General features: G+C 46.0%; 1 protein-coding gene across 1 annotated transcript; it reads right to left on the bottom strand.

The window, feature by feature from the left end:
* Window positions 1-1,286: 1,286 nt before the first annotated feature.
* LOC123511125 lies at window positions 1,287-1,790 on the bottom strand. Its single transcript, XM_045266747.1, has one exon. It carries the CDS (start codon window positions 1,788-1,790, stop codon window positions 1,287-1,289), a length of 504 nt encoding a protein of 167 aa, XP_045122682.1.
* Between the last annotated feature and the right edge of the window lie 11,184 nt (window positions 1,791-12,974).

Here is a 12,974-nt window from a genome sequence, read left to right as displayed (position 1 = left end):
TATTAATAATAATAATAATTGTATGGACATAATAATAATAATAATAATAATATTAATAATAATAACAATAATGATGATAATAATAATGATAAAATAATAGTAATGATGATAGCAACAACAATAGCAATTAAAATGTTTAGAGCTAAAATATAATATTATCTTGTGGTTATACAATGTCACTGTTCACTTTGGTCACTCACGCATTACCTAGCTTGAAGGAACTTGAGGTAGGCATCCTTAATTCGCTTAAATACTAGTGGGTGTCGATTCTGGATAGAAATCTTTGTCTCAGCTCGGCATCAGTAATGCTGGCTTTCACATTCCTTTCACATGGGTTAGGAAGTAATGTGTGCAGATGGGGAGTAGCCCATGGAGCCACAGCTTTGGCTTTGTGCTTGTTGGCATGGGTGAAATCATGCAAGTTGATGCCATTATAGAGATGACGTGCAGCCCGAAGCCATCTGCCGTTTCTTTCCTTCCTTGTGGAGGGTTATGTAAAGATTTTGTGAAAAAATCTATCTTCTGCGTCGAGCGATCTGGTCAGCTGTGAAACAGCAACCTCCTTAATCCTGGCTTCGACAGTGATAAGTCCAACCTCCGACCTGGCACACTAGGTTCGCGCAGAGGAGGTGCAGCCCAGCATGATTCTGATGGCACTGATCTGTATACTCTCTAATTTCTTTGTTCGGGTTTTTCTGACATCAATGAGATTGCTTGAGTGATAATCAATGATCGAACGTATCATCATGATGTACAACAGCCTTAGAGAGATGACTGAGGCGCCAGTGTTGCCTCCAGCCACCCTCCGTAGGATGCTGAATCTAGCATTGCATGCCTGCTGCAGGGCTTGGGTCTGATACCTGTAGTGTCCTATTGAGACTCCAAGGTATTTATAGTGTGTCACAGTGGTCAGTGCCGTGCCTTGTATTTTGAAGGACTTCACTGGACGTTTCCTCGTGGTTAGCACCTTGGTTTTACTATGGGAGATAACAAGACCAATAGAGTTGCATATCTTGGTGAATTTGTTGAGGGCTAGCTGGAGTTGGCGCTCATCCCGTGCTTGGAATGCTATGTCGTCGGCGTAGATGGTCTTAAGCACTCCCGGAGTTTTCATCTTGGCGATAATATTGATCAATATGTTGAAAAGAGTTGGAGATAAGACACCTCCTTGCGGTGTTTCTAGCTCCATAGGTCTCCACTCCGAGTATGAGCCCTCGAAGAAGACAGCAGTTTGTCTTCCAGACAGGTAGTTCTTGATGAGGTGAAGCATCTTTCCCTGAACATATTTACTGAGTTCTGCCAGTATCACAACAGACAGGGTTTGCTCTGTCGAAGGCTCCCTTCAGGTCAATGAATGCAGTATACCTAGCATGGACATTGCTCTTGACTCGATGAATGCAGTGCTGGGTGCTCCTGTCAGGTAGAAAACCATAGAGGGTCTTGCTGAGGTGTGGTGTGATGGCATACTGCAGTCGCTGAAGGAGCATCCTTTCAAATACTTTGCAGACGCATGATGTTAGGGAGATGGGCCTCATTTCTTCATTCCTTTCTGGCTTGGGTATGGGAATAATTATGGCATGCTTCCAAGCGCCTGAAAGCTCATTATCAGTCCATATGAGATTGTAGAGACGAAGTATTGGATTTCCCTTTAAGGATGCCAGAATAATAATAATATCGTAGGTGATACCATCGAGCCCAGGAGCAGTGGACTTTTTGGGCCTAAGGATCATTCTAAGCTCATTTTCTGTGAATGGGATTTGGTCTGTAAGAACATCTGTTCGTAATGCCATCTCAATTGCAGCTTGTCTGTGCTCGTGGCGTTTACGTAGAGCTGATCGGACGTGTAGTGGTAATTCATTATAGCTGGACGCTGAGGCCCATTAATCAATAAGTTCGTTAGCCTTCCCTGTGGGGTCAGGATGCCTTGGCTTCTTAGTTTTCTTTCCACTTATGACGTTTACTCTTTTAACAATTTCTGCCAGGGGTGTTCCGTGGTTGATGCCTTGGATGTAGTTATTCCAGTCCCTTTCATTCGCCGCATGTTTGATGTCTTGTGCCTGCTTAGCCATGCGCTGCAGTATGATGTGGTTATTGGGAGTAGGATTTGCAAGGAATGTGGCTTTTACTTTTTTTATATGCTTTGTTAATTCTTTTCACAGCATCGTCCTTGTTATACCACCGAGTGCGTGCTGTTATGTTTTGAACATTTTTTGGCCATCCGCTTTTGTATCTTATTTCATTGATAATCCTTTCAGTATTCAGAATCAGATCTTTCTCAAACTGCTGAGCCGTTGGATTGGGTTTCTGAACGATGTAATTGTCGCACCATTCTTGGAGTCGGTCCTTTGTTGTCACCCTATGTGTTGAGAGAATAGCCGCTTCCGGACTTGTCGTTCACCCGTCACGGAGGAGGGCAGGCGTAGATATGTAGTGACGGCAAAATGATCAGAAGTGAGCTCGTCCACGGTCTGAGTGTTGTAGGAGAGGTGGGGATCATTCAGTAGTATTGTGTAATCAAGCTTATTTCCCCGGACGTGAGTGGCGAAGTTGCAGTCCGTGTTGGTGACGTTGACACTGGTATTGGCAAGCCAATGGTGTAGTGTACGACCGTTATGATTAGGCTTCTTGGTTTTGTTTTTCCAAAGTGCAGAGTGAACTGCATTTAGGTCACCCATGAGGACAGTGAGGAGAGGTCCCAGCATAGGCCTCTAGGTATTGTAGGTCGAGTGTGTCGCTTTTGGCATATGTATTGATGACTCTAAGTTTAGGGTTGCCTCTCTGGTCAGTAATATCAATGGCCAGGGTGTCACATCTGTTACCGATAAAGGGAGACGGGGCAGCACGAGCAGCTAAGGTTTTCTTGACGTAAGTTATGAGGCCACCACTAGCCTGTGTGCCGGTGGCGTTGTTACACTGTATGACAGTTCCTGCTACATCAAAGGCCCGGTAACCTGATGTCTGTAGTGGAGCTATGTCACCATGTTTGGTCTCTTGTAGGCATATGACATCAATGTTATTGCCCCGTATGTATTGCTCGATGGCGATGCATTTTCTGGAAATTCCATTTACATTCCATGTGGTGAGTTTTATACTGTGAATAGTTGCAGCCATCATGAAGTAGCATCGCTTCTGTGCATGGTGTCCTCTTGCATCGAGCAGGCCAATGATTCCGGAAAGACGTCTTGGACCTCTCTTATGTTTTTCCAATGTTGGACAAGCAGGTTTTTCTTGACGACCTGGACTGTTTGACTCTCAAGTATTTTTTGGAAATTCTTAACATTAAATGCTCTTGGAAGTCTAGTTCTGCAGAGTTGTTTTATCTCCGATGGCGAACACAGAGGTTCATCCGGTTGTTCTGGTGTGGCTGGTATGTGTACTGGCTCTTCTGGTTAGGTATTAGAGGCAGAGGGGCACCGTCCGTCACCATGAAGTTGCAAGGCAGCTAGAATAGTCTCAGTGTTCGATTCAATGCTGTGAGCAATTTGTTGCATTCCTTGTATGACTTTCTGCATCGTGTCTGCTAACAGATGAATGGAACCATTCATCTTAGCAATTTGCTCCCTGAGGATCTGTACCTCAGCGTCCTTGTGAGAGATCGTTGAAGGTGATCCACAGCTGCAGGGTTTAGGAGTGGTTGTTTCATGGAGTGATCGCGAGAGTGAATTTGTAGAACTATCCTCTTCCGGTAAAGAACTACCCGCTGCAATACGAGTATCACCATCAGTCGTGTACCTGTCAGTGGATGCTCCCCTGTCAACCTGCTCTTGAAACCATGGGTTGTTCCTCTGGTTGGTGTTTCTTGCTCGACTGAGTGAACTGCTCTGCATCCGAGTGTCAACATGTGTCCCCTCTGGTGGCTCAGGGGTTTGCATGGCAATCCTGTGTAGCTGACGTGCCAGGGTAGTGCTGTCTGTGGACGTGCATGTGGCAGGGTGTTTTGGGCACCTGTAGTGCCCAGCGTGATGATCGCCGTCAGTTAACACAGTGGTCCCGGAGAATTTCGCCGTCTCTAATTTTAGTGAGGCATACATGTGACCAGTGAGAATTGGCCCAGTAGCGGGAACGTGGGGTGGATTGACAGGCTCGGGTCATGTGGCTCCATCGGCTGCATCTGCCGCACAATGTCGGCTTTTGTTGGTACTTTTCAACATGAAGCACGATCCCCAAGGTTTTACTCTTAACAGTTTCTGGATATGTGCCATCCCAATAGCCTACAATCTCCGTACCACGCCTGCTCATTTTATTCCATGAGGCACCGTGAAGATTCTGCAGTTCGTGAGCAATAATTCCAAGATCAAAGCGGTGTGACACCCCTTTGATGATCACTTGGGTACGTTTGGGCGCTGGCTTTCGAAGGATGATGTTCCGAAATCCAGCTGTCGTCAGTTTCGTTGTAGTAGCCTGTGTGTAACTGCCAAACATGCAACCATGGCGTCCTGGGCGAAGGCATATGTCGTGCTCATGACCGCATGCTTCAACAAGCCACGCCTGCTTTTCAATGTCCGTCATGCCGCAGCCAGGAGGAAATTCCAAAATATCGAGCATCAGAATGAGGTCCCCCAGTGAAGCTTCCTCAAGCGGTAGATGCACGGCACCCTTTTCGGCTTCTTCTCGTACTCCGTGCTCGTGGGGAGTTGGCAACAATGGTGCGGTGGCCCCGTCATCTTGATCAGGCAGACTAGGGGTCCCTTGCTGAGACACATCCAGTTGATCATCCATTATTCGTAGTACATACGGCAGCGCGGGGTACAGCCAGGTAGGGGTGGAGTTACGTGGGTGGAGTCGGGGGTAAGACACGTGGGTGGAGGCGGGGGTAAGACACGTGGGTGGAGGCGGAGACACGTGGGTGGAGGCGGGGGTAACACTTGTGGGTGGAGGCGGGGGTACCACTCGTAGGTGGAGGCGGGGGTAACACTTGCGGGTGGAGGCGGGGATAACACTCGTGGATGGAGGCGGGGGTAACACTCGTGGGTGGAGGCAGGGGTAACACTCGTGGGTGGAGGTGGGGGTAACACTCGTGGGTGGAGGCGGGGGTAACACTCGTGGGTGGAGGCGGCGGTAAGACACGTGGGTGGAGGCGGAGGTAACACTCGTGGGTGGAGGCGGGGGTAACACTCGTGGGTGGAGGTGGCGGTAAGACACGTGGGTGGAGGCGGCGTGCTGTGGTCAATGTTATGTTACCGAGAAGAGGGCACAAGAGTAGCAATGTCGTTAGTTCAGGAACTCTCTCACACTGTCTTCTCAGGGGAGTTAACGAAAACACAGCTTGGGTTTTCCTTATATTAACAATATAGTTATTTACACTATACAAGGATAGTCTTGTACACACACACACACAGTCCACAGCTCCCTGGCAAACGCCCGGGGGAGCACAACGGTCAGCTCGTGTGTTCGTCAGACTCCAACTAACGTAGCTCCGTCTTGTCAATCTCTCGTCAGCAAAAACTCACTGACACCGGTGACCGACTCATATATTAAAGAACAGTTAGAAATACATTGGTTACAATAGTTAAAGTATTACTTAATTATAAATGAAAGAAATAAAATATATGATAGTACTAAATGTATGTCTATGTTGTTATAATTACATATATATAATCTAGTAACCAGAGGTTCCCACACTGAGCCTGTGGGAACGTATACTGACTTAGCATAAGAAGTGCTTGCACATGAAAATGAAAGGATGTGCTTCTCGCTAAGATCAGCCTCGCTTCTCACGGCTGTGTGTAGAAACAAGGAAAAAATAATTATATACAATTCATACCCTAACACCGCTCGGTCACATACCTGCCGCGTCCTAGCGGCATAAAAAGAAAGCATACATAGAAATATTCTAATCGTGTACCTAGCCGTGTTAAAGTGTACTACAGGAAGTTCATGGTTGAGAGTGAAATCGCCGCTGGGCAACTTTGGCAGCATGAAGATTAGAATAAAGGCGTAACGCTTTGTAAACACAAATAAAGAGAGGAAGTAAAATGCAAATGGTCAGGAGAATAGGAACTAAGAGACTAGGATAGAAAACAACAGGATCGAGGTACTCTGGAAGAGACTCTTCTAAGGCTTGAGCAAATTCTGACTGGTTTGAAAATCTAATTTCATGTAAGGTGTTAGTAACATAGGAAAGCCTGTAAAAAGATAGATTTTGCAAAATAGATAAAGGAAAAGATGAGGAGCAGATATATTGACAGTAAAAGCTTCGTAGAGACGTTTAGGATAGGTGGTCAGATTAGTAGACGTAACATAACAAAAATTGTGAACTGCATGATGACCAACAACCCTCTCATACATTGTACCATTCGGACAAACAACTGCGAGAGGGATGGGAGTTGGGAAGAAGTAATGATAACCATGGAACGAATGTTGAAAAATGGCCTGTGGAACTATATGTCTATAGGGACAAGTTAAGAGAGCATCCTCTGCGTGAACACAAGTAAGGATGACCTCGCACATATTCCCTACAATGGGGCAAAAAATAAAAAGGCTAGCATCGCAGTGATATTGGTGTAAATACGATGACATGCAGCTACTCAGCGAGTCCCTTGAGGTAGTGGTATACACGGAAAAATCCTTTGCAATCAAAACCAGAGTAGGAGGTAAGTCTAGGATTAGGACAGAGGTGTTAATAGAGAATGGAAAAGGAATGATTTCATAAGCATGAAAGGTGTCCATTGATTTGAAAGGAACATAGATGACGACAGCTTCAAGCGTGAGAACCGTTTCTAAGATGGGATAATAATGTTCCACAATATCACGGTTAAACAAAGGTTGTAATTTGAAAACAGTCTGTCCAATGTCAAGCGTCTTGATTAGATCAGCGACAGGGAAAAGAGCAGCAGTTACTATACCCTGGCTGGCATTAACAAGGTTTTGGATGAGGACAGAATTATAGGAAAGCATGGCATCTAGAGCGGATTCTAGAACTTCCAGTGACTGATCTACGAGAACAAAGTCCGTCAATTCAGCTATGCGAACTATTGCATCGTTAAGTACACTACGAAGGTGATTGGTATGGCCAAGGAGATCTTTCAAATGTGATTCCAGACTAGCAATGTGTTTACTGTGCATATTAATGACTCGTCTATTAGTAGTTGCAATGTTGACAAGAAGATTGTAGCGTTCACGTAAATCCTGTACATCCTCATCCATCGCTGTACCAAAGAGAGTTTGGGAAATTTTACCGAAGGCATTGATCAATCCTCGCTTGTTTTGAGCATGCATTGGGTGTTTAGAAAAGTCGTACGTAGCGGTACCAAGTTTGTTAGAGAGAAAAGTTAAGCGAGTCTTTAGGAGGTTGAGAATAGAAGTGGAATGAGGATAAGATGGTGTGTCTGTCTGTTCGGCGAGTTCAACCTCCACTCGCTGAACCATCTCCGCTAAGCTTGAAGCAACGCCCCTCAGGACTCCCGGCACTGAGTGAAGAGTGGAGTATGAATAGCGGACGAACAACGCATCTTCCACTAGGGTCACTGTTCCCAAGGGCGCAACGAGTGCCCCTGGCTTGAGATGTGTTGGAGTAGCCAATGCAGTCCCTAATGTTCCCCAGAAAAGTAGGAAAAACGCCATTGCTGCAAGAAACCGTTGCGTTAGGTTCGTGACTTGAGATTATAAGAGTGAGTAGGATGACTAGTAGGTGGGATGGCAGTGGTTGGAGGATTATTACTCGGTATGCAAGTGCGACTATCCAAAGCTGGATCAGAAGCCTTAGTTATCTTGAGCCTGTCACTGTGAACCATTTCTACAGTATTGAGAGCTGGATCAAAAACTGCAAACTTGTTACCATTACCCTCGCTGACAATTAAGTGGGGACCCATGAACTTAGGGGACAATTTGGATTCCCTCGGGGGCGCTTGAACCATCACCATATCTCCTACTTTAAAGGTGATAGGAGTTGCACGCTAGTGTTGTTGCTGCATCATCTCATTCCTAAAAGCAAGCAATTTCTCCCTAACCTTTTTATGTATATCTGTGAAAACTCGCAAATGCTGGGAAGAGTAGTCATCTATGTTATAGACAGGCTTAGAGGGACCCGCCAACAAGTCGTATGGCAATCTCTTATCTACTCCATAGTGCGGGGTTCTCGCAGTTGATTCACATACCGAACCATTAATGCAAGCCGCAACCTGAGGAATCCAGTCTTCCCAGTTGTCATGTAAGCTAGTGACAACATGACGGAGGGCTTCAAGGATTTTACGATTCGCCCTCTCTACCAGGCCATTTGAAATTGGATGGTAAGTTACGGTAAACGTCTGTTTGATGTTATACTTAGCGCAGATCTCCAATAGCAAGGCATTTCTGAACTCCGTGCCATTATCGCTAAGGAGAACACGTGGAGTGGTGTAAGGACAGAACAAGTGCGTAACTAACGCATGTGCAATCGCAGGTGCTGTCTTAGCTTTTACCGGGGACAAAACTACAAAACTAGAGAAATGATCTACGCAAACCAAAAGGTACTGGGAGCCTTGGCGACTCTTAGGAAGCTGCAGAAGGTCCATTGCAACTACATCCCATGGTTGTGCAGGTGGTGGGTATCCTAGCATAGGCGCAGGACCAGACGTAACGCCCTTATGCTTAGCGCAGCTAACGCAACGCGAAACATGATCGACAACGTCTACTCTCATACGAGGCCAATAATATGCACGACGGACGGCAGCCAGGGTTTTGTCACGACCTGGATGTCCAGCTGTAGGGTGATCGTGCATAAGTTGTAGAATGATTGGAACAAAAACTTCTGGAATAACCAAAAGATCTTTGCCTTCATCTTCTTTTGGGCCTCGCCTACATAAGACATTAGATGGTGATAAAAAGAATTGTGAGAAGGGTACATGTAAGTCTGAAGATGAGATTCAACAGATTTACTGGCGATGATGATGTCATCCAAATAGGCATATACAGAATTACCTAACATGTCTGCAAACAATGTATTGATCATCCGCTGGAATGTAAGTGGTGCAGACTTTAGGCCAAACGGCATGCGCAACCACTGATAGTGCCCTGATGGCGTGCTAAACGCAGTGATTTCCCGGGACTCCTTCGCCATAGGTACCTGCCAGTATTGATCATCCACTGGAATGTAAGTGGTGCAGACTTTAGGCCAAACGGCATGCGCAACCACTGATATTGCCCTGATGGCGTGCTAAACGCAGTGATTTCCCGCGACTCCTTCGCCATAGGTACCTGCCAGTACCGCGACAGCAAGTCAAGAATGCTGAAAATGGTATTACCACCACCTAAGGACATAAGCATGTCACTCAGGACCGGTAGAGGGTAACGATCATCCTCTGTTACCTCATTTACTTTCCTAAAGTCAATGACTGGGCGAAAACTACCATCCTTTATAGGAACGAGGAAGAGGGGACTGTTCCAGGGGGAATGTGAGTGTTCGATCACTCCCTGATGGAGCATCTCTTTGATTTGCTCATCCACAATTTCCCTCTGACTGTGAGGTAGTCTGTAGGCTGGAATGTAAACTGGTTTAGTGTTTGGTTTGAGAAGAATACGGTGTTCGGCATGCTCCGTACTACCAAGGGGCTCGCCAGACAACGCTATCACGTTGCGACGTTCTTCGAGAATATCCAACAGCGAGTGCTTCAGCTCTGGGTAATCCACAACATTGACAAGCGAGCTTAGAGGTGGGCCCGACCCCAGCTCGCTGTCAGAGGTGGATGACACCGTTGCGACACAAGCTTTGGGAAAGTCTAAAGGAGTAGGCAACACCTTTTGATCGTAAACTAATCCATCTCCAAGGTAGAGACCATGTTTCACACGTACTGGTCCTCCCGTAACGTTCACCACTAACGCAGAAGTGACATTACCTTCCTGAACGGTGGAAAGTGTGGACTCCACTGCAAGGCGCTGAAGTTTACAAGGACCAGTGAAGCATATGTCACTGTTAACTGGTGCATCAGGCACTGTGATGGGGATACGCATTGCTACGCGATCCGGAATCTCATGGTTACCCACCACAGTGGCTTTAACGCATCTCCAATTGAGAGGTGACGCGAAAGTGGGAGGAGACACATGAACCGACGGTAGTATACACGAGGGACTCTCGCCACGTTTATCCCCACCGCCTCGCTTGGTGTCATGACGAAGAGATAAGGGCATAGGTTCCTGCATTGCTTGAAGTGTCTTTCCCTGAACTGTGACTGAATTATGGTTTGGAAGGACTTGCATGTCAAGAAGCTTCATATCTGACAATCCCAGAAGTCCGTCAGCTGGAAGATGGAAGTTAGAAGTGACATAGAATTTCAAGTAATGAATGGGTAGTCCTCTTTTATGCGTATGGGTAAAGTAACCATTCCTGAAATACTCAAAGCTGAGCCAGTCACCCCACGTAGGTTTAAATCACTCTGGCGTAACGGCCACCGCCCACCGCGAAAGATTCGTTTGATAGCTCTAAACGAGTCCTCCGAGAGGACATTCACAGTGGCGCCAGTGTCCACGGCCAAGGAGAGTCCGCACGACCCTATTTTAGTAGGTAGAGCCATGATAGTGGACTGAGCACAGGCAGCGACAATACTATCGTATGTGGCTAAGTCGTTCGTGCCTGTGAACGCAGATTGATTATCTGGACAATCTAACCTGTTTTTTTTGTCGCGGGGCGCGCGGCTTCCCCCGCCGGCTGAGGGCCAGCAACACGTCGCGCATCTGTTTCCGCCCGCATCTGTGCAATCTGTCGGCAACGATCTGATGAGTGACGCCCATAACCATGGACAAGGCAAAAGTAGGGTAGTGTTGAAGAGGAAGTGCTCATCTGGACATGGGTCGTGGCAAACCTACCAGTAGCAGATGTAGGAGGATGACTAGAAGGAGGAGGAGGATGAGGAGGAGGAGTTTGAGGATAAGTGGATGTTGAAGTGTGAGGGTAGGTATGTGAGAAGGTAGCATGGGTGTGAGTGGATATAGAATTCTTAGGCCTTGTCGACAATGCTTTCCCCTGACCCGTTTGGGGTACCTGAGCTGACGGGGTGAAATAGCCTGTCTTTACCACAGCCTTCTTTTGATCGCTCTTTCGCTTTAGGCATCTCTTCTCATGATGTCCTGCTTTGTTACAATAGGAACAAACTAGAGGGTGGCTCCCCACTACTGTAGCATAAGACTCTACTGGCACATTCTCGATAACCGTCGCTGCAACAGACACTCCCTCTTTTCCCTCCTTTAGTTTGGATTCAGCAGTTGACACAAGTACATCAAATCTGTCATTTGGAGTGTAGTTGAGAGACAGGAAAGCATGTCTCGCCTTTCCCTGTACTTGAAAGAGAAAAAAGATTTCAAAGAATTTTGAGAGGTTTTCAAATGTAATCATGGTATTATTTGGTCCCTCACACCAACCTTGTTCCCTAGTACTCGTAAACAACTCTCCATCTGCTTGCCTGCAGGTATGGAAGCATCCCAAGGGTTTTCCACCTTGCCCCCATTCTCAATACTCTCCACAATTGAGATGATTTGTTTCAAGAGCGTAGTTTCAGCTCCACCCCCAAAAATACGCAGCATTTTCTTTTTGAAAAGATCGTAATTCTGCCCAAGGTTCCGGGAGAGAAAAGAAATGCCATCCATCATTCTTTGAGCCCGCGAACCAGGCGCTAATTTTGATCTAACAAAAGCAATTTTGTCTGCGTCATCTGTCGTTCCCGAGTGACGCAAGACATCGTCACACATGGTCATGAACGTGTATACCGAGTAATCCACATCCTGGCCCGTGAAAGGTCTAACAGTATTTTCTGTTTGAAGAAATTTTACTGTTTGAGCGGTGACTGGTGAACCTACAGTGTTAGTAGCCATGGTGGATGCAGGTGTTATGTGAACAGGATATGTTTTACCACTCCTCAAGGTATGAACATCACCGAAAGGCTGAGAAATTTGAACTGAATATGAATCTATGAGCCTCTCAGCCGCAGTAACTGACTCAGGAGTGTCAGGGTTATCTATCTCATTTTCCTCTTCATCAGTGAGGTTACTCTCGCACTTTTGTCTGATTTTAGCTTCTTGCAAAATTTCGTCTTCATATAATTTTAAGTATTCATCAAATTTGTCGGGCTTCTTCGCCATCAGCAGTCACTGACACACAGAAATGATTTACCCAAAATTACAATAGCAGTATATGATATAAAAGAAAGAATATATAAAATAGCATGCAGTCACTGGAAAATACAGTTATCCAAACACTACAGTTGTATGCACTCAGAGAGAATGATTGAAGCGCTATGTTAACGTAGTTATGCTATATATAAAAAAAAGAATAATTGATAACTTCCAGCATAACAATAAAGTAATGTGTGACGCTATTTTTGTGTAACTGTAGTATTAACTTTGTGCTTGTTCTCACCTAAGATATGAGAAAATATGTACGAAGCGAAGGTCACAGATGCTCCTCAGGCGACCTTGACAGGGGGGCAGTCTGTCTCTCAGAGAAGGAATGACGTCACGGAACCATCAGCAGTCGCTGTAGTCCTCTGTTGACCCTGCTTCAAGTTCTGAAATTATGTAGAAATCTGAGAAGTGTTCCCCAACTGAATTATATGTAATCAACTCCGTAGCCGTGATACGGAAATATTTGAAAAGTCTGTGCGACACAGTGAGTGCTTTTAGTTGTGCAGTGTAGTATTATATTTCTCCCTATAGCGATGAGTGAGAAGGTATGAGAGTAGAAGTCTTATACCACTCTGGATGTCCAGCTGAGTGATGAGCTGCGATGAAGACGGATAATCGATGCTGTAATACGAGTACCACTCCAGTCACCCAGCTGTTTGTTGCTCGCTCACATATTTTCCGGGTCAACCCCTCGGAAGAAAACTACACATCACTTCATAAATTTATGTCAGGAGCGAAAGTCCGAGTCACCCCCCTGTGGATATGTAATGTAAGGTATCATATGTATTCATTGTACCTCTGATTATTGTACGCCTGGCAACCCACCGTAAGCCTCAGTCTTGCTGGCGTCTCCAAGGCAGGCACGCGTACGGGGGTCCTTCCAA

This window comes from Portunus trituberculatus, chromosome 31, assembly GCF_017591435.1.
Source record: "Portunus trituberculatus isolate SZX2019 chromosome 31, ASM1759143v1, whole genome shotgun sequence".
Taxonomy (NCBI): Eukaryota; Metazoa; Arthropoda; class Malacostraca; order Decapoda; family Portunidae; genus Portunus; species Portunus trituberculatus.
The sequence above is the reverse complement of the archived record's forward strand: the minus strand, read 5'-3'. Positions and strand labels throughout refer to the sequence as shown.

Excerpts from the sequence above, each read along its gene's own strand:
- LOC123511125 (XM_045266747.1), bottom strand. The coding sequence starts at position 1,790 with ATGGCATTACGAACAGATGTTCTTACAGACCAAATCCCATTCACAGAA.